Here is a 23,372-nt window from a genome sequence, read left to right on the forward strand (position 1 = left end):
ACCTACTTAGGCGAATTTTAAGTAAGGATTAATTAGACAATGAGACTTTATAAGCAGTCAACCTCACAGCTTCCAGAGATAAAAGCTGAGGACCTGCTCAGTTGTAACATAAGCCATATGTTGAGAAAGAGAAGTATCAACTACCACTGTCTCCTTGCACCTTGTTTATAATGCATTTTTAGTCAACTTTCTTTTGAAAATCCAATACTTTTGGAAATGTTGAAAAGCTATTTACTAAAGGATTAAAGAACTTGCAGTTTTTGAGTAAGTGTCAGCTATTGAAGTAGTAAAAATATATGCGAAACATTTAACTCCTGTGGATGAGCTCACAAATATAAAAGAACAGCTTAAGAATGACAAGAGGAAACTGCTATTAATGTGGCTTATCCAAGGCCAGCTTTGTACTAGCAGATACCCTGGGGACATTAAGGCTCTAAAAACTCTATGTCTCCATGGGAAGCCAGGCTGCCTATTTCAGGAAGAGAAATTTGGCACAAATTCACAGTTGTTTGTCTAGATTCAGTAGAAACTAAAGACAAATTGGAACAAGATCTTGCCAGTTACCCATTCTGAAGGGTTGGGTTCTTCAGCTTGACAAGATTTTGCCACCTAAAACAGCTGTTTTGTGTTGGAGACTAGATGGTGATTGTGCCAGGACTACTTAGAAAGTCTGAGCCATAGATGTCAAAACAAATGTTCCTGATACAGAGTGTATGCTCATTTTGTGATATTTTTCACTTAAGTTATCATGTGAGTATGGGTGCTGTTTGAGGTTGGAGGTGTTGATAAAGAAGACAGCGATGTCAGGTTAAAAGCCTATCATCAAAATGTGCCAACCAATTAGGAAGAGATCGGCTTCAACAAACATAATAAAACCTAGACTTGGTAAAGTCAGAAGAAATCAATGAGATATACCTATTTGCTAAAAGTAAGAGCAAAATATTTATCTGCAATATCAATTCTTCAAATATATCAACAAATTATTCTGGATAAGAATCTACTTGCAATAATTTTCCTTATACGGTTTTCTTCTCTTAAACTTGTCAGGTGAGATTGTCAGGCTATAGTTAGAATTAGGAGATTGTCAGGCTATAGTTAGAATTAGGAGAAATACACAGAGTCCATCTGAGAAAGTATCTTGCAAAGAAAATGACTATATATATATATCTATGTATTTTTTCTGCCGTTAATAAATTTGGCCAAAAAATTGTCAATACTTTGCTTCAATTTAAAAGTCAAAAATACCTCTGACTTTCCCAGGTGATTACCTTACATCGTAGCTAGCTAGCAGGCAACTGAAAAAAGGAAACTATCAGATTCCAATAAGTACTACACTCCTCACTCAACAGGGATGCCAGTATTTTTGGAAGAGTTGAATGAAGGTGAAAGAAAATAAAACATGAACACAATGGTCAGGTACAGGCATTTAACAGGATCATGTGCACATCCCTTGAAGTTTGTGAGTGGGAAGAGAGCTAAGCAAATGTCTCTGACGCTCTCTTTTTGGAAATCAAGTTTGTGTAACTGGACAAGACATGTGGCACAAGTCTGTGCAATTAGATCAGAGAGCCTAGTACCACAAACATAATTATTAGCGGCTGTTTTTGTTGAATGGCAGGTTAGAGAAACAATAAAAAGAGGAGTTGATGATGATGAAAGAGGAAGGGCGTGAAATGATTGTACTCTTCTAGGAGCTTTTAAGTCTAGACATAAAGAAAAGACTCTGTCATCCTCTCTGAATTTAAGTGTTGACTGAGAAAGCAAAGAGGGATGAGAAGGCTGTTTGTAAGCTGGAGGAATAAAGATAGGATCTCCACCATGTCAGAAAGCTGTTAAGCACTCAAGGTGAAAACACCCATCAGGGTTTTAGAGTCAACAAGTAACTGTTTGTATTTGGACATTTGCAGCTGACCTCATTACCTTAACATCCTTGACCAAGTTTCTGAGGCAAAGGACATACAGGGTGTGGGCTGGGATACTAGACTTTATGGTTAGGGGACTTTTTTTTTTTAAGCTTTTCAAATAGGTTCTTATGACTGCACACCTATCTGAGGAGAGGGAATAAAGTGGTCCTGTTGTGCAGAATAATTCTGCACTTAGGCTTGGGACTTCATTTTATTCTTTCTCTCCCTATACCATGCAAATCACAGTGATTCTTTTTATGCTCAGTAGGTGGCTTTACACAGTAAACATGGAATATTTTTAAAAATATTTTCATAGGGTTATATTTGGTAATCAGTCCCTTGAGGTAACAACTCATTACTTTGAGTGGAATATATATATACACAAGACGAACATGAGGGATCAGTCTCTGGGTCAGTCAGAGACTGTGCTGAGAATGGAAGACAAGTTGGGCAGTGGAGGGGGGACACTCTACACTCCTGTCTGCCCTGGAAGGTGAAAATGAATTGGCTTCAGGGTTCACCCAAGTACCTAGGGTTGCATTGGCACCCTCAAGAAGGAATACCTGCCAATACCTTTCCCTGCTTTCCTCTCTCCAGAGGAAAATAAGTTTGCCAAAGTTGAAACAAGTACTTTGCACATGAATTTATTGAGATTAATTAATTAATTGTTCCATGGTTATATGATGGGCATCTGCTGTGGGTGAGGTGCTGGTAGTACAGATATGGCCCACAGGGAGAAACAGAAGATTCACACTTTCAACAAACTCAGGGCAAATGGAGACTCTTCCTACCTCTAGCCAAATTCACACTTCTCGTTCTTCACCACAGTTCTCACTTCAGCCAAATGATCCAAGATCAGAGTTTTGAAAGAATCTGAAACCTGCGTACTGAACATTTCTCCTTGAAAGAAAATAAGCCCAGTTCTTTGATCAATGCATCAAGAATTAAGTTCAGCTACAGAGGAGCTGTAACCTATCCATAAATAAAAATTGCTTAATAGAGTTCCATTCCTGAGCCCCATTTCCATGCTGCCATAGTTTAATCAAGCTTTGTGAGCTTATTCAAGGCATTTCTATTTTTATTTATTTGACTAATTTTTTAATGTTTACAATTGTATTTTAACTAGTTTATTTGTATAAGACGTGCATATTTCTATTCCTCTATTTAATAGCACTAACCAAGAAATGTATATTGTATTATGGGTCCTGAATTTCTGGGTCTGTTTTAGTAAAATATGGAGACTTTAAATATATCTCCTTCTAAAATTAAATTATGACACTAGATTTGAATCTCTTTGGATATCATTTGTAAAGCTTCTTATATGAAAACAAACAGGGTTTACTTTGAATCTTACCCAAGAAAAATCTACACTGAAATATTTCAATGTTTGTACTAAATTAAATTATATTACAACCAGAGTTTTCTTTTGGTCATCTAGAATTAGTAGGAGAGGAGGAAATATTTGCAATAGAAATCGAATAGTGTGAAACTACTGAATGTTACCTGGTTGTTTTTTTTTTTACAGATGTTTCAATTAATTTACTAACCTGACTTGTTAAAAAGCCAACCACTTTACCTAGACTTGTATTTTGCCATTTTAGTGGCAATTTGACAAATTATTTTCAAATTTCTGGCTTCTGTTTTCCCCTATATCATATCCATGCACCAAAATTTTAATCTCCATAAATTATTATAAATTATCTTATTTCAGTTGAATTTAATAATTTTTGACAATACTGTGTAAATTAGTCTGAATTGAACAAGTCAATTCAAATTCTTGTAATTGATTATATGAATTAAATAATATTAATTGAGTTTCTGGGGGAATTTTTCAGATTTTGATAAATACATAATTGGAAACATTTCTTCAAAACAATATTGTGGAGTTTTACCCAGCATAACTGAAGTATACTACCAAGAAGTTTAAGATAGCTTTTCGTTGAATATTATTTTTTCTCCCAAATTTTTAAAGGTTTTAACAATTTGGGTTAAAATTTGAATTGAGTAAAGTGAAACATCTGTAGTTCACAAGGTTTGGATCTAATCAGTCCAATCATTTTACTTCTCTCAGTGTTTCTCCTATGTTAACTTTTAGGTTTTGGTTTTCTCTTTATTTTTTTTCTATAATCTGGATCCCAGAAATCATATATACTTAAGAACTCAAGTATATAGTAGTTGAAACCTATCTTCTAGTCTTAAATGCTAAACTTTCAGCATGTTTTATTCAGAAAAGTTTACTAAGACTTTCACGAAGATGAGTATAAAATAACACTTGTCTAAGATATACATATATATTTCTCCACTTAATTGACTCTCTGCATTTTTTAAGCTCTTCGAAGTGTTCCTGTTGATCACTCGGGACCACCACCTACATATAATCTTCCCTTATCCATAAGTTTTTATTTTCAAACTTGGATCACATAGATCATGTTTTCTCCTAAAAGATATGTGCACTTTCTCAAGCGCATACTATTTTATTTTTTTAAAGATTTACTTATTTGAGAGAGAGAGCACAAGTGGGGAGGCAGAGGGAGAGAGAATCCTAAGCAGACTCCATGCTGGACATGGAGCTCCATGCAGGATTCAATCTCCTGACCCTGAGATCACAACCCAGGTGGAAACCAAGAGTTGGTTGCTTAACCCACTGCACCATCCAGGTGACCCAAGAGCATATTATTTTAAACCAAACTAAGCATTGGTTTTTAAATAAGATGTGATATTGAGATAACTCTTGGTCATCATCCACCATGAGGAAAGAGATATAATGTGCCAAATAGAATTCTTCTTGTCTAATGTTTTCTTTATAGATAGCTATTAATTCGAGATATAATGAGAACAACAAAAATATTGAATAAGAGTTTAAAAATCATACATAGCATTCCATTTCTCATGTATAATGACAAAGAGCAATAATGGATATGTGTTGGGTTCTAATATCAATCCTTAGTTGCATCTCACTAGAGAAGGAATAATATCCCCCTCCAACCCTCCACCATCCCACATGTAGTTAAGGTAACAGTATCTGTTCTTAGAACATCTCCTCTTCTCCCATGTTGCTTTTCTGTTGTTGCCATTGTTGTCTATGCTATAACGTCATACTCTTACATGGAGGTTTAATCTTTCGTTTTATGCTGTCTCCAAATACCAATTTTAAGCACCAAGAAAACCTTTTACATTAATTTCTATGAAAGCATTCCTTCCAATATGCTCTGCAAAATACTGGCTATGCCCTTTACTTTGTGATCTGAAATGAATAGCTATCTATAGCTTCTATTTCCAGCCCAAGAGATCTGTTTTCTTTGCCAGCTGTGTGTTGTGGCAATTGCAGGGCAGTTCCAGGGACTCTGGGGATACAGAATCACTTCAACTTTGATGTACGGCCAAAAGCGGGCAATCTTCAGTCCAGAGGGCCATGAGCTTCCCATCTTGATTAAGCCCCCTTTTCAGCAGAAGCCAGAATTCCTGTTGCCAATATCATGAGTTACAGAAATATATAGTTTCATATATGGTAAAAGTTTTGGTTTGGCCAGTATATATAAACAGGTGAATTGTCTTTCCACATGTTAAATAGAAATATATATACTGATAGTAGTATTTATATTTCTTAGTATTATAATTACCCACTATCTAAGTAACGATGGAAAGCATCTTTGAGTTAAGAAGCTAATTATAAATTATTTCATACCATTTTGAAAGTTTAGAAAATTTACCATACATGTGTTCAAAGTGAGCCTGAGTTTGCATCATAAAACTTGTTCTACGTTAAGTATTTTAAGCTATTTAGAGCTGTTCATGCTTAGCTAATTTGTGAACATTTCAATGCATCAACTAAGACTATTTCTTGCCAGAAACCCAACATCAAGATGTGTTCTACTGACCCACTTTATTCTTTTCATTAAATTGAGGAGAAAAGATAGTCTAAATTATATGTAATTATATTAAAGAAATTCATAAAAACATTAGTAAATGTGGTAGACATTTTATAGGAATGTCTTTAAGGGAGGTATCTATACTGACATGGTGCCCATTTAGTGAAATATGCCATGAAGTAATTTCTCCAACACTTTCTGTTGGCTTTTAAGTTTTTCTTTCTTTATAAATAAAATGTAGTGGTCAAGCTCAACTAGAATGAATTATTTCTGAGTAATGAACAAGATAAATTAGTCTATAAAACATTAAGTAGATATAAAATTTTTGCCTGGCTGCCAACAGTTTGTAAATGTTTATAGGAGCCTCATGGTGTGGTAGAAAGAACATGGACTATTTCAGTCCTAAGTAATCTCCTAGAGGTGCCCGGTAAGTTCCTCGATGTCCCTAGATCTCTTAGTGTCATCGGCTACAGAAGAGAATCAGAGATGAACCAGACAATTGTTAGATTTTGCCAAGCTCTTCTCTGACTCTACTTTACTAAACCCTAAATTTTTCTTAAGCCTTAAATGATCTAAACTTTTATCATTAAAAAAAATGAGACCAGGTTTTCCTATTTAGTAATTTTAGTTGATTTTGAGGCTTTGAAGTCTGTGCTTTAAATTAGACTGATCAGAAGTTTTAACTGAACACAGAACATTTCTCAAAATAATCTATAATAACATAGGGGTTTTTTTTTGGTAGGAGGTGAGGAAGTATTACAACTGACATTCCTGCCAACACCTCCTTATCATAGTAGATCTACTTTAGAAAGCTGGTGGACTTTAATAGAACATAACACATTTCCAGCACTATTTTGTATTCTCCATAGATTTTTCCAACAGCAAAAACATTGCAGTGATTGTCCCTTACTTTTACATGGTTAGTATTTAACACCCTTCCTATACAGAATGGCAGACTTTCCTTTTCTCCAAGGCTCAAATGAAGACACAAGCCACATGAGGATTCCATCAGGCTTTTCCCCCAAATGTGAAATGCAGGAGGCATAATAAGATAGGACAAAAGTTGGGTGTCGCTAGGACACCCTGGCAAGAAACTAGGATTTCTAATTTTCTAAAATTTTTCCTAAAGAATTGGTTTTACTTAAAAAATAGAGAAAAGATGGGCAAAACTATAAATAGCTTTATGACTATATATACAAATACATTTTCTGGTATAGAAGTTTACTTTTCAGGAAGAAATAATTTCAGTAACTACTCTCAGCCTTACCCATGGCCTTCTTACCATTCAAATGAATTGTAGTGGGCTTTTCTGAGGGTATCTTCAGCCTCCTTTTCTAAACTCTTCTGTTTTATGCTATTTCCTACCATTTATCCCATTGTAAAATGGGATCCAATGTCAGTTATCCTGGGTCACAGCAAATGATTCAATGTATAAGCATTCTGGTTTGTTTTCAGATAGCTGCTGGTTGGGAGTAGGGGTATGATTCCCATTTCTAGGGGCATACAAGCTTTTCTAAGTTTTTACTTCATGCAAAGTTAGCCATACAATCTTTTCTTGATTTGCAAGTTAGTTAAATTTATATCAACACTCACTGTGGACAATTCTCAAAAATTCCAAATAAACCCTCATCCTTACAAACATATAATTAATGTCTTGTCTACAGGCATGCCACCCTGAACACGCCCAAGCTCATCTAATCTAAGTCTCATTGTGAATATATCCTAAGAACACAGAAGGTAACGTTTGAAAATGTGGCACTATTAAAATGTTGATAACTATTTCCTGAAATAATTCAAAAAGTTAAGTGGACAAAAGACTATCTCTGGAGAGGGAAAAAATAGAAATTGTCACATTTACTAAATCTATTGATCTAGCACAGTGCCATGAAGAGACACATTAAATGACCATCTGCAAATATTTGTTGACTAATGATCAACATGGAAGACTCCAGAGTCACATCTCATTTACAATTAAAAATGCAGTAGAAAATTAATCTTTAACACACTTAAATAATTAATTTACAACTGAGACTACTGTCCCTAAGATTGTGTTGTTAGCTTCTGATACTTTTCATGGTAGGTCATTGACAATGGTTAAATTACAATACCGGTCAATTAATTATAGCCTTAAATTGACAAATGTTTCAGAATTTGCCACTATATTCCTCAATAAGGCCAAGCTAATGACTGTATTTATCCTTGAAGCACCAGTTGAAAAATGTTAAAGGTCACTCTGGTCTTTAGCAAATTGAGAAAATTATCTATCTTCTTATATAGAGAAGGTAAGAATTTTCGGCTAACGCATGTAGGTCCTGTTTCTGTCTGCAATTCTAAATGAATGTCAAGGGTATCTGAAAGAACTGTGGATGACGGAGAAACTAAATCACTCTGTTGCATTATGCTGAATGGGCATCTGGAGTCTGACATAGTACAAAGTGGGCCAGAACTAGATTAATGATTACCCACTCTGGTGTCCTCTTTTTAAAGGTGGTGAGATCGTTCTAGAGCAAGTATATGCCATTAACTCTGGGTGGAGAATATGGGATCAAGTGACTATCTCTACTGATTTGTAGCAATTTCTTGGACATTGAGTGTAATTCCAAAGGGACCACAGTCCCTTAATTTTTTAGAGCGTTAACACAATTTGCCCTATGAGAATGCAAATAAAATACTTTTTTAAAAAATTTTATTTATTTGACAGAGAGAGACAGCAAGAGAAGGAACACAAGCAAGGGGAGTGTGAGAGGGAGAAGCAGGTTTCCTGCCGAGCAGGGAGCCAGATGCGGGGCTCGATCCCTCCTGGGATCATGACCTGAGCCTAAGGCAGACGCTTAATGGCTGAGCCACCCAGGAGCCCCAGCATGTAAAATACTTAAGGGAGTAACTGAAGGCACTTAAGTTTCAACCAACAATTCCACACTCTTAGTAAGGGGAAGAAAATAAAGATTATGATAATCTTATTGCAAATCTTTAAAAAAAACTGCCTATAGACAAAAATGAGGTATATTTGTACACAAATTCCAAATCCACATAATTATAGTTAGGCAGATGTTGAGTGCCACACCTATCAAAAATAGACAAAAGAAAAACCTAGCACTTCTTTCCACATTCTTTAAAATTTTTTCATTAATGTTAAGCTGCTAACACCATTATTTGTGTCTATTCCTGTTTGTGGCTCTGTTCTCTGCACATGTTTCTGTCGATGCTTTTTCATATCAAAGGCCTGCTCTGTCTCTGAATCACAGTGTATAGAACACTATGTGGTCCCTGGACCAGCAGAATCAGCATTTCCTGGGAAATAGCTAGAAATTCAAATTCTCTGGTCCCACCCCAGATCTCCTAAATCAAAAATCTCAGTAATCTGTGTTTAAACAAACCTTCCAGATGATTCTGATACGGGCTCAAGTTTGAGAATCACTGGTATGAAAAATTGGCTAACTCCCCACCATCCTGATTCAACAGACAGTAAATACCTATTGGTAGCCACTGTTCCAAATTCTACGCAATCCTGTGAGCTGTAGACAAATAGCCCCAATCTGCAAATGAGGAAACCAAGACTCAGGAATTATAAATGACTTTTTCAAGGTCATATAGCTGGTTAAGTAACAGAGCTGACATGTTAAACCAAGTTCTTCTGCTCTTCTCGAGCTATTTCCTTCTCATTTACATCTAAACTCCTCCATTAATTTTGTCACATAAAATATGACTTTGATGTTCCCTTTAAAAATTTGTGTGTGCATATGTGTCTGTGAAATTATTAGCTGCCTTGTGTGTGTATGTGTGTGTGCATATGCACACGTGCAAGCATGCCTGGGAGACAGACAGACAGATGCTGGGGGGCAGGGTGGAGAGAAATGAAATGGGAAAATAAGTAGATAATACAAAAAATTAATGTCACAAATGCTGTGTCCAGTCACTACCAATATACAGCAATTAGATACATTTTGACATCTTTCGACAGTTAACTTAAAGTCTAGATGCACTTTTTGAAATTGTTGAAGGTCAAGCAAATATGCAATCCATAACAGGTCTGCTTAAGGTAAGAGATACTACCATAGTTCTGTTACCTCTCAGCTATGTGCTCTCCTCTTGCAGTCAGTCTTCAAAAACCCATTCTCTTCTTCCTTTTTTTGCATTCACCTCATGGACTATTTTGCTGGGCACATGCTACCTATGAATTTGGTGACAGTTTTCTACTTCAAAATTTCTGTGATATTTTTTGAGCTCATGTAATTGTCCAGCAAACAAACAGCACGAGATGTTTCTTAAAGGTGATAAGACGAACTATTGCAGTAAGGGAAAGAAACTACAATATTAATTGAGCTCAACTCCAACTAAGACAACGGTGACTGAGGCTATTAAGGGAAAACAAAGAGGGATTACCGGAAAATGGAAAAGGTGGTCTAAAAAAAAGAGATAAGAGACTGTGGAAGTGAAATTTACAGAAGGGAGTAGGTAGGGGATTACTGAAAATGGTTTGGGAAGGTGGGTTGGGACAATGTATAATTTGCAATTGGACAGGATTGCATTTTCTTATGACTCAGCATGGGACCTAAGGTCACCTTCAGGGACACAGCCTAGTGCAGGTGGAAGACAGCTTGTTTGGTCAAGACTCTTAGCATAGTATTCAGGGAGATCCTTTGTGCTCTGTGAGAGTTCAGCAATTCACATAATGTGTTGAGGCTTCAATTAATTTAACTCTGTTTCACATTAAAGAGAAATGAAAACATTATTTGAAATATTCTTAATTATTATTTAGATATTGAAAACTGCTATACACTTTTTCTGGACATGATCTTATAAACCTACAATCTACTGGACTTCCTAGATGTAAAGTAGCATTTCACTGTCAAAAATCATGAGTGGTGGGGCGCCTGGGTGGCGCAGTCGTTAAGCATCTGCCTTCGGCTCAGGGCGTGATCCCCGCGTTTATGGGATGGATCGAGCCCCACATCAGGCTCCTCCGCTATGAGCCTGCTTCTTCCTCTCCCACTCCCCCTGCTTGTGTTCCCTCTCTCGCTGGCTGTCTCTCTGTCAAATAAATAAATCTTAAAAAAAATCATGAGTGGAATCATGTTTTCAACAAATTCAAGGGTATCAGCGAACTACCAGCTGAAATAATAATTGCTGTGTAATTTTTTCCATAAAAGTATTTATGAAGGAAAATTATACCCCATTAGATCGTTTGCAAGTTATCACAATTTTTACAACATAGGAAAATTACAATACGTTTTACTAGAGATATAAAAGATAAAATTAATGTAGCTTGTTCTAGACAAAAACCTAAATATTTTTGTCTCCCCAGAATTTTGCACTACATTTGTGTAGAATGTCACTCTCTGGGGAACCTATCAAAAAGAGCTAAGATTTCTACACAAAGCCTTATATCCTATACTCAGGAAAAAACACCGCCAAGCCTTGTCCATAATTTTGACTCAATTCTCACCAGATTTCATATTAACTCATCAGCTTATTTTAATGAAGGTACTCAGAAGCTCTTCAGAGCATTTTACTTCATAATAGAGAAAGTCATTAGAGATAATGTTGATGTCCGTGAGTCATCAAGAAAAACATTAAATTCTTAGTAGTAATCTCCAGATATGAACAAGGAAGTGAATGAACTTGGAGACAAAGGTGCCAAATTATTTTTTAAATAAATAACGTCCAAGGAGCTCTAAAACTTTAGTCACCTAGAAAATTAATCTATATGGAAATTAATTGCTTTGTGTTGACTAATCAGTATGCTTCTCTAAAATACTTTTGAAATCTAAAAATCAAGTGTTTGCTATAATATGGAGAAGTATTCAAAATAGGTAAAACAGTCTTTATCATTGCCTTTTTTTATTTTGCTATATTCAATTTTGTTCAACAAAGCCTGATTTAGTGGAAAGAGAATGGGCCTTGAATCCATATACCAAATCTACCATACCCTAGGTGAATGTGTGTTCACCAATTTATTTAATTTCTCCAAGGCCCAATTTCAACATGTGTAGAACATAATGCTTGCCTGATATAGTTTGTGAGGCTCAGATATGAATATTAAAGTATATGATACATGACAGTCACTCTGTGTCATTCTTTATTTTTGTGCTATTACTGTCTTTAAATTCAACTTACCCCAGATGGTGCTTTCCTTAACCAAGAATGTTGCCTTGAGACCTCACACTCTACATAGGCTTTCTGATCCATGTTTGAGACCTCTTTTCTCACAATTTTAATAATGAATAGTTGAAGAGACATACATATATTATTTAGAAAATTTAAAGGAGTTTCAGATTTGTAATAATTGTCTATCAATAACAAATCTTTATATTTTGTAATTCACTGACTTTTCCTTTAAAGTATGTTCATTTTGGCATTTCCTTTTACTTTCATTTTCATTTTATTTGAATGTACAATTATTATCTCAAGCTTTTACAAATTTGACCATACTATCAAAAGAAAAAAAATTCTGGGGGTGCCTGCGTGGCTCAGTCAGTTAAGCATTTGCCTTCAGCTCAGGTCATGATCCCGGGGTCCTGGGATTGAGCCCCTTGTTGGTCTCTCTGCTCAGCAGGGAGCCTACTTCCTCCTATCCCTCTGCCCCTCTGCCTGCTTGTGTTCGGTCTCTCTCACTCTCAAATAAATAAAGTAAAAATCTTAAATAAAAAAAAAAGAATTAAAACAAATTCTATATTTAAATAATACTGAGTTTTCTTTTACTCAGCCAGTTGCTGGACTGATCACTTATTGATTCATTAAATAAAATAATTTATCCAATAAAAATAAATTGAGCACATATTATGAACTATGTATGTATGTAGAAGAAGACCACATTGGCATGGCTTTTTGAGAAAGATACACCCTTAAAGAGGTATGATCTATGGTGATTTTCAAGACCACATTTGGAGCCATTTAGCCCCACATTCTAGAGTATGGCCACATAATCTCTGAGGTGTACAGTGGAAATGTGATAACAACTCTGGGGAGTTCTACAGGCTTTTTTATGTTAGGATATAATATAACATAACCTATGTGGGACACTTGACAACAACTCATGAGAAAGAGGTTTAGTTTAGAGAAATTAGGATTTGTGTATTACATTATACTAATCATAATATGTTTCAGGACACCAACTAAAACTATCAACTATATACCATTATAATTTCGAGTAAAATATTTAGAGCAAAATAACAGACGTGACTGATTCTGAATTCATGAGGCTCTGACTTTCATTGAGCTCCTTCCAAGTTTCACAACAAAGTTTTTGAAAAGTACATTCCTCACCCAGGACAGCACCACTGCTGCCCAATGAAGTACAGTCTGTACTTTTACTGAGCGGTCCCCACGAAGTACGATTGGTGGGGAGAGACAACCACAGCTCAAATACACACCGAATCCTTTTCCCTCCATGCCTTTCTTGTTCATTTTTCTCTGCATAGACTATTCCTCTCAACTTTTCAAATTCTGACCTACTAAAATCCTACCCCTGAAAGATTCACCTCAAACATCAACCATCTTCTTCAGGACAACAACTTTACTATTTAAAACCAAGACAATGTATTTTATCTCTCATGTACCTCTTAAAATATTTTCTTTGCATTGTAATTACTTTAATTATATATGTTCTTATTCTACCCAGTTTTAAAACTCCTTCAAGGAAAGGACTATTTCTTGTTTGTCTTTGCATCCTCTGTAGTAAGATCTAACACAAACCCTACACATTGGTGCTTAATACATATTAGTCAAATTAATTTACTCAAAGAATCTGTAGGATTTCTTTATATATTCATGTTCTATTTATTTAGGAGAGGATGATGGGATTTTGCATTTGTTTTTTACATCTAGTTTTCCCCTTGTCTATGTCCATTTTATTAAAATTTTACTCGCCTTTTATTTTCTCATGTTGTGTCCATTAAAAAATGTTTAAGGAAAAAGTTATCATGCTGGCCAATAGGTTTATTCTACTAGCCCAAAAAGAGAAGTATTCTTGGTCCAGTGTGATTGCTAGGGAGAAAATGGGTCAGATGCTTCTCTTCTGGAGAAGGATGAGAAGCATAAACTGGGAAAGAAACTTGTGAATGGCCCTCCTCAGATTAACTACTCAATGATTCATCAAAACATAACTCATGCCTTGGCAAGTTAAAAGAAAAGATGATTTACATGAAAATTGTGACTTCTAGGTTATTTCCACTTGGATTTCATCAGTTTGCAAAATCCTCCCCATTACTATGGTGATAATGCATTCTTAGGTAGAATGTGCCCATTAACAGGAGCTGATTTATGTCGCAATCACTTGTAATGTTGACAAACTTTATTATTTAGGATTTCAAAATATAATTCAAAATAAATTTTACAGATTGCTATTATTAAATAAATTTTCCAAATATTGGCCTTTTCTCATATTTTTTAAAGTTATATATTTTTAGATAAAATACTTTCTATTTGTCAAAATTCTTAGAGTCCATACAAGATGGTTGATACTTTGAGTCTTACTTAACTCCCTAACCTCACTTCTCATGACTTCCTGCCTTGTTCCTTGTTCTCTAGTTGGTAAATCAAACATGATTTTTCTGAAAACACTGGACCGTTTCACCTTAATGCTTTTGTTCATGTCTCCCCATCTCTCCCCTACATGCTTCTTATTCAACCTTCAAAACCCAATTCAAGTCTCATGTCCAAATAGTAACTCTACCTTGGAGCCCCAGCCAATATGAACTACTTTTATTTTTGCCTCTTTTGTTTTCTACCTTAGCTCTTACTATCACTTAATATGTTTTATTGTAATTCTCTGTGTATTTGTCTTTTACTCCCAATACAGCATAGATTTTGCTCAAGGAAAACCACAACTTACTTGGCTTTATGTTTCCATTTCCTAAAAGAGTGCCCTTCTCCCCATAGGTCTTCCTATGTGTTTGAATTAAACCATCCAAAAGCTCTTAAATAGATTTAGAATACCAGCTGGCATATTCATCTTTTAAGAGACATCAAAACTGATATGGTTAAAACTTGATGTAAGTAATAGAATTTCACTACAAGAATACATTTTCAAATTTAGAAAATATCTGACTTACATGAAAGAGAAATAGAATTTATGTTCCCTTTCATTAATGATATAATCTGCAGGTGTTAGTTTCTTTGAGTAACAAAACAGTACTTTATAACTTTTGATATAATTGTAGATTCACAAAAACTGTAAGAAATACAGAGAAATCTGTATTCCTTTCACTTACTTTCCCCTAGGTCATCTTTCAATTGGCATTTAATTTTGCATCAAAATACACAAATATAGAATGCTAAGTTATTAGTACAACAAACATCAAGTAAAATTCTGGTTCTCTTTTTCAAAATAGTTTTATAAGCAAACTTGATCATCTTTACAGTAACCCTAACCCAAAGAACACAGAACACAGAAGAGATTCTTTATAAAAAAAAAATGAACAAGTCCTCTACACTGAGCCCCTCAGAAAGTTACTTTCACAGTAACAGATGTTTATAATAAAGACAGTCATTGTTCATTACCACAAAATTATCATATTATTCTTTACCGACATACCCAAAAAATTCTTTTCAGAATCTGAAAAAACCTTGAATCTTCTAGGTCTTCCCACTTTCTATTTTGAAGCATAGTGAACTTTTTCACACTAGTCTTAACTGGTTGATGGGTGGGAAAATGGTTAGTTGATTGATGAATTCTTTGAATCTTGAGTTCCTATTTTGTGCAAAGCAGAAAAACCCAGGAATTTCCAACCTAAATATGATATATCATGTGCAATGCACTCTCAGAAATGATTGGTCAAGGATTTAGCAACATTTGTATTATGTTTTTCCTTTTGTTACCTTCAGAAATCCTGCTTTATTTTTTGCTAAAATCATCCTTCAATCTTTTCATCCTAACAATTTTTGGTTACAAAAGCATACATAGGAAACAGCTTGCAATTTACTGACAGTGCTTGCTTCTTAGGCAAAGTAAATACTGTCCTAAATATTTTGCCCAAGATTTCAACCTCCTGACTTGCTCTGTACCTTCTGCTTGTGACATAAAACGTATTAGATTCCCTTCCTTGATACTTTGACATTTTCCTCTGTGGCATGCCTGTTAAAGACTATTATCTTGATGTGTCATTTTGTCAGATGGTTTTCCAACAGGATCCCATTGGGAGAATGGGAAAGGGTGGGGAGAAAGGGTGGGGAGAGGCAAATAGTCAGAGATGGAGAGCAAAACAGTCTGAAAGCCGGAAGCTTAGGTGTTGGATCCATCATTACTGGCCTCTGTCACTTTAGCATCTTATGTGTGAGTTATATAATCTCATATCCTCTGTTTTTCATCTGTAATTAAGAATAGCAATAACTTCTTTGAGGACTGTTGTGAGAATTAAAGAAATAAACTCAAGAAAGTATTTTTAAATATGTAAATAGATGTATTTGTTTGTATATTGAAGACAAGGTAAAATACTGAATGCTTTCCCTAGAGTTACCTACAGACCTTTCAGAGAAAATTACCTTTAGATGTACCAACCAAAACCTGTGCATTAGGGAAACAGTTCTCTTGTCTATCAGTTACAAATTCCCTCAGGTTTCCATTTTTTCTAGGGGAAAAAAGCCTTTAAAAATGCTGATGGATAGTGGATATTCTCCCAACCCAGAGTAGTGATTTTGCTATTTTAAAGACAATGTGGATGTTGGGATTAGTCTTTCTGTGTTGCAGAATGTCAACACATTTTCCAAAACCGAATTTATCAGTTAAATGTAGCCAAGAGATTTAGTTTATCTAAGTGTCCTACAAAGGAGAAATAGTTTACCACTGTTTTTACAGATTGAGGCAAATCTGACATGTTATTGACATACGCTATGGATTTAATTTAATACCATAGTACAGATGTGTGCTCTGATAAGTTTTTGTGAAATCTAGGGTAAGACAGAGTTGTTTCAATATTTATGGGGTTGAAAATGCAGAGTTAGCAAAGGAAGCATTTTAATTAAAACAATATTTTTCTTTATATACTCAGAGTAAAATATAAGAGAATTCTTTTCAAGACTTATTACTTGTTTCAATATACTTGCTGGGTTTTTAGGCACATTGAAAGAGATTAGGGGTTTTTTTTCCAATTTTTAATTTTTTAAAAATTTTTAAAAGATTTACTTATTTGAGAGAGAGAGAGAGAGAATGGGGGAAGGGGAAGAGGGAGAAGGAGAAAGAAACTCTCAAGCAAACTCCCCACTGAGTGCAGAGCCTGACACAGGGCTTGATCTCATCACCCTGAGATCATGACCTTAGCTGAAATCAAGAGTCGTTGCTTAACTGACTGAGCCACCCAGGTGCCCCCAGTTTTTTAAACCTACTAATTTTAGAACTGTCAGAAATTGAAACTCAATAGTTCTTCTGTTTTTTTCTTTCACTTTAATGTATGTGACCCTTTAAGTTTAGCTTTTTAAAAATTTTTTTATTGTATGTTTTAGGTATCCTAGAGATAACTTCGGTGGAAATCGGAGTTGTTGCCGTCAAAGCCATTAACAGCAACTATTATTTAGCCATGAACAAGAAGGGGAAACTCTATGGCTCAGTAAGTATTCTGCTTTAGTTTTCCAAGTCCACTGCAGTAAATCATTACCAGAGTTTTGGAATGTTTCCCTCAGACATTGAAGAGCTTTGTTATCATTCTATTGCTAGTAAATAGAGCCACAGTGGGCTGGTCACCAGAGTTTCAGGGCTGGCAAAGCAGCTCTTGGAACTCAGTAATTTCCTCTGTTGTTCACCCATCAGTCTACCACACAGGCTGTTGCTGGCATTCGTCAGTCAATGTTATGAACTGTTAACGGGTCAGACTCTCACGGAAGCATCTGGTCAGATTGGCACGGGTGCTACAGACAACTTGGAGAAGAATCATTGAAAACAAAGATCTTAAATTGAATAGGAAACCATACACTGTGTGTGTTTTAGAGCTGAAGATAAAACAGGGGCTTGGTATTTTGTATTCTGTTAAAATATGAGATGGGGAGGCAGATTAAGAAATCTACCATTTCTGTGGCTTCAATCAATTTCATAATTTTATTTACCTAGACAATAGTCATTAATTCACTGATGCAGCTGGTATCCAGCCAATGCTTTGGGTACATACATCTCTAAATTCATAGCAAGTATTGAGGAATATCACTTCAACATGTGTAAATAACCTTATTTTGTTGATTAGCATAAGAACAATTGCGCTGCCTGCCTAGAGCCAACAGCTCTCAAACTTGATCACAATCACTGGGAAGATTAAAACACACTTCTAGATTTTTTGATACATTAAAGCTGTGACAAGATCTAAGAATTTGCATTTCTAACAAGGTTCCAGGTGTTCCTGATCCAACACTTTGATAACCAAACTTAAGCAAACAATGAATCATGGAATACTATATCAAAAATTAATGATGTACTGTATGGTGAATAACATAATAAAAATAAATAAATAAATAAGGAGCCACTGGTCTGATTACAGAATAGTTTTGTATTTCATTGTATCAGGTCCACTCCTAACTGGGGAGCTGGGCACACACACTGTGGGCCAATTCCTTTGTCTAGGGTAACTGCCTTTTGCGTGGCAGGAGGAGGGAGGTAGTTAAAGGAATTTAAAATTTTCCATTATGTGCAGTTCTGCTCATGAGCCCAGAAGAGTAATGGGCCATTTTAAAAAGTGGTACCATTCAGGGGTTTACAACATAATCACTTTTGAGGCATTTTTTATTTATTTACTTGAACAAACATGCCTGAATCTCTCCTTAATCTACTATTATCAGAATCACTGGGTAAGAGGACCAGATTTATATTCTTTGCAGAAATACTAATACACTTAGTCAAAACTAAAGCTTTAAAGTAAAGCCAGATCACACAAATCTAGATTGAGAGAAAAAGGTAAACAATTTTAATTGCAAAAAAAATTGGAATAACTTTTAATTGATAAAGAATACCTCTTTTAAAAAAGTGACGTCAGGAAGAAATGGAGAATTCTGAAATGAACAGTGTCGTACAATTATTTAATAAGCTTTTTCTTCTATCCCAAACAGCTCAAACACTGAGCCTGTGCTTCTTGTTGAACTCTACAATGTGTGAATTATTTCATCCCATTTCTGTATCTAAACTAGATGCCCATTTCTTTCTATCATAACACCCCCCTTTTAGTTACCTGTGATGAGATTTATCAGAAATTCTCTCATGAATGTGTTTATTGTTGACTGTCTTCCCCCAATATATTGTGAGCTTAAATTGGACAGGGGCTGCCTTGTCCCACACTATACACTCAGCACTCAGATCCATCCAGAGCAGAGCCCCAAGACCTTTTTTTTTAAACTTTCTTACTTGTGATTCACTTAAATGCTGTAAACACATAGATTTCTAGGTCCCTCCTCCAGAGATTCTGATACATTTGAGCTAAGATGTAAACATTAAAAAAAAATATCTGCGATTAGGAGTCTGCTACAGGTGTACCTCACTTTAAGAGACATTGTTCTAGGGGCACCTGGGTGGTTCAGTCAGTTGAGCAAATGACTCTTGTTTTCAAATCAGGTCATGATCTCAGGGTAATGAGATCAAGCTTGGCATCAGGCTCTGCACTCAGTGGGAGTCTGCTTGAGATTCTTTCTCTCATCCCCTCCCTCGCCCCTATGCCTACTCATACATGAGTTCTCATGCTCTCTCTCTCAAATCGATAAATACATATTTTAAAAAAGTGACACATGGGGTGCCTGGGTGGCACAGCGGTTAAGCATCTGCCTTCAGCTCAGGGCGTGATCCCGGCATTATGGGATCGAGCCCCACATCAGGCCCCTCTGCTATGAGCCTGATTCTTCCTCTCCCTCTCCTCCTGCTTGTGTTCCCTCTCTTGCTGGCTGTCTCTATCTCTGTCAAATAAATAAACAAAATCTTTAAAAAAAGAAAAAAAAAGAGACATTGTTCTATAGATTTATTATGGGGAGGAAAAGTAAGTATCCACTGCTAATTTCCTATATACAGCTCTGTTGCAAATATAAAATCATCTCAAAAAACCCCAATCCTCCCATAGTCTCTAAACTGTACCCCCTTTATTAGAATGAATATAATTATTCATGTAAAAAATCATCTCTCCTTTGAAGCCATATAGTTTTAGACAAACTATGTTTTTGATGGTTCTGGTAATGTTCAAAATGATCATCTAATTCACAGAAACCCAGACACTTAAAAATACACACATTCAGGATATTGAGAATTCAGAAAAAAAAAAAAAAGAAATTTAAGTCCCAAGGTGAGAAAAATATTTGAACTGCCCAGAAGAGGCCAACTGAAAGATGCCTACAATACCCTTGGTTTGGATTGGAAAAGGTAGAACCAGAAGAGCAAAATCCCCTATTCCTTAGCTTTTTATCTGTTTTAGTGTGGATATAAGAGAAGAGGGACATTTCTAAAGCCAGAGTTTTAAGATTAGTGGTTACTCTTCATCGGTAACCCCCAGAGTGAGATACTGGATTTATGGAAGGAAGGAAACATCAATTCTTGTCCCAAAGACCACCTTAAAAACACATGGCCACCTGAAACAAAGCCAAAGGACTATGGCTATAGAGTGGAATTTTCCAGGATCAAAGTCTCAGGTTTAAACAATAAAGGCAGTGATAGTACCATGTTTGTAATTTCTTTGATCTGATAATTCACAAAGCAAGGCATTCCATGTCCTAGTTCTCAATCATTTCTAGACCTCAGAGTAAATCTATTAAAATTCAAAGTTATGGATAATTGTATGTAATCTACAAAATGGAAAAATCTAGTATTTGTAAAAAAAGGAAGACATCCTCCTACCCTTCCCTGGCCTCTTGGTTATCTAGAACCATTATGATTTTGCAATATGATCTGCTTTCTTACCAATACGGGTGTATTTATCATGGATTTACAGGTAAAGTTTGCAAACTTGATAAGCCCATGTTTTTTTCTGTAACTGTTTTTCACATGAGACCCCTGGTCATTACTCTGGGGGGAAAAAAGGATTATAGCACTATTCTTTATCATTGGATCATCACAAATACTGTTAGTGGAATGTTTACTTCTTGACATCAATCTAGACACTTAAGCCATGTCATATTCAAAACACACCAGCTTTTTACTTGTGGTTAGTTTAACTTGTGGTTATGATGATCAATTAAAATGAATCATGAGCCCTCAAACGCAGAATCTATTTTGTGGTTATGAGTTTCCTCTTCTGTTGTTGACTCATCTGTTGAAGGGCACAACTTACGTACAAATGGCAACAGCAAAGGAAACTCTTGAACTGGAGTTCTCTGGATGGTTTGTGTCAAATGGAAGTAAGTATCATCATCACAGGAATAAAAGATTTTATTTTTCCCTTGCAGAAAGAATTTAACAATGACTGTAAGCTGAAGGAGAGGATAGAGGAAAATGGATATAACACATATGCATCCTTTAACTGGCAGCACAATGGGAGGCAAATGTACGTGGCATTGAATGGAAAAGGAGCTCCCAGGAGAGGACAGAAAACACGAAGGAAAAACACCTCAGCGCATTTTCTTCCAATGGTGGTACACTCGTAGAGGAAGGCAATACTCGTGGCTGCAGTAGAACCAAAGGTTCTTTTGCCAGGACTAGTTGGAATTCTTCATGAAGACAGTAGCTCAAAGGCAGAGACATATTGCAGACGTCTGCTTGCTTGAAAGAAAGGAAGTCTTTGAAGGTTTTGTACTCACTGCTGACATATGATGTTCTTTTAATTAGTTGTGTCATGCCTTATAATCAAGATACAGGCAGATTAAATGGGATGAAAGTTAGTCCTAAGTGAACAACCAAGTGGCTGGGTTTTTGGTGAAGTTTTTGTTTCTGTTCTTGTTTTCTAACCTCTGAGATAGAACTTAAGGGACATGGAACAATCTATTGAATGATCTTTGGGAAAGTTATTTATGGAATACGAACTCATATCAAAGACTTTCATTGCTCATGCAAGCCTGATGATTCAATGAGCAGTAAGACACGCAAGCATTTACTGGAAAGCACTTGGGTCACATCATATGCACAACCAAAGGCGCTTTGGGCGTGGCATCATGGAAGAGTTGGATAAGATTTAAAAAATGTAAACATGTTAGTGTAAAACTGTTCTAACACAACAAATTGTATGGTATGCTTGTGCATTCTGCCTTCATCCCTTTCTATTTCGTTCTAAGTTATTTATTTAATAGGATGTTAAATATCTTTTGGGGTTTTAAAGAGTATCCTCAGCAGCTGCCCTCTGATTTACCTTTTCTTTTTCTTCAGCACACCACATGCATGTTCATGACAAAGTGTTTTTAAAACTTGGCAAACACTTCAAGAACAGGAGAGGAGATAGGGAAGCAGGGTGAGAGCCCCATGTGCTATCAGTTAACTTAAAATCACTTTTGCAATAAGAACCATCAACAATAAATATGACAGTGCTTGATGAGAGATACCTGCCATCGTTTCAAAACATCTATCACTCTAGGGCTTCCTTTCATAAGAAAGGGACCAGAAGGCCAAATTCTTCTCTTTCAATACACCAATGGGGCTCCAAGAATATACTAAAAGAAGGAAAACTGTTAAATAAATTTTAGTAGCCCAGCCTCATTATTTACCAACTACTTTTTGCCATATGTCACAGTGGTAAGTGATGAAGAGGCTGTCTGCATATATAAGAACCCTTTATGAGTCCCACATAGTGCATATCCCCCAAAGGAATTATCAAGGACTCTGAAGTGTAACTCTCCCAGGGGCTTAAACTGAGCAAATATATCCTGGTATATGTGTAACCATATACTGAAACCTGTTCGAGCTGTATGATCTAGTCTTTACAAAACCAAATAAAACTTATTTGCTGTCAATTTAAAGAGCTTTGGAAGATTCCATCATGTAACCATATCAAAATTCATTTTGTTAGAGCAGGTATAGAAAACAATACATAAGAGTATACCAGTCATCATCACATTGTATTCCAGTAAATAAATACATAAGCCTTATTTGCAGTGTCTGTAGTGATTTTTTTTAAAAGTGTAGAAAAATACTATTTGTTTTAACTACTTTAAGTGATAACTATAAGATTATATTGATGCTGCAGTTTTATCTTCATATTTCTTGTTTTGAAAAGGTCTGTTTATTTTTATCTTTTGGACACAGTATTTTGGTGTAAGGGAAAGACTCACTAAGTGTGTCTTTTTACTAAAGTTTAACCTCTAGAAAGGCTGGTGTTTTGTGATCTTCTCCTATAACTTAATTGTGTCAATGCTTAACCAGCACTTCCAGTTAATCTCTTATTTAAGAATTAGTTTTATTAAGAAACTTTCCCATAAAGTCATCCCATAAAAGGTCTTATTTTCTTCATCCCTTAAAAAAGTTGGGATTTCAAAAGATATGCATTTGAGGCACAGAGTTTTGGCTTAGGGCTAAAGTTGCATTTCATGGCATTTGGCTTCCAACTTGCTTCTTAACAAATCAGATTCTAAAAATGTTTAATTTTTGTGGTTGGAATCTGTATGTGAAAATGTAATTGGTAACTGAGTCTGAGGCCTATAATGTAATGTATTGCTATCAGAACGAGATTATCTTTGTTCTTTTATTTTAAAATAATAATTGCACCTGACACATGAACACAGA

At 35.6% G+C, this 23,372-nt stretch overlaps 1 protein-coding gene across 1 annotated transcript in view; it reads left to right on the forward strand.

Moving 5' to 3' along the window:
• The window catches only part of FGF10 (fibroblast growth factor 10), an 80,317-nt gene extending 57,579 nt beyond the window's left edge, over positions 1-22,738 (forward strand). Inside the window, exons 2-3 of the mRNA XM_002925486.4 lie at positions 17,213-17,316; positions 21,110-22,738. Of these exons, the coding sequence (XP_002925532.1) occupies positions 17,213-17,316; positions 21,110-21,307 (302 nt within the window). The 3' untranslated portion in view covers positions 21,308-22,738. The remainder of the gene's footprint in view (positions 1-17,212; positions 17,317-21,109) is intronic.
• The last annotated feature ends 634 nt before the right edge of the window (positions 22,739-23,372 follow it).

Source organism: Ailuropoda melanoleuca, chromosome 3 (assembly GCF_002007445.2).
Source record: "Ailuropoda melanoleuca isolate Jingjing chromosome 3, ASM200744v2, whole genome shotgun sequence".
Taxonomy (NCBI): domain Eukaryota; kingdom Metazoa; phylum Chordata; class Mammalia; order Carnivora; family Ursidae; genus Ailuropoda; species Ailuropoda melanoleuca.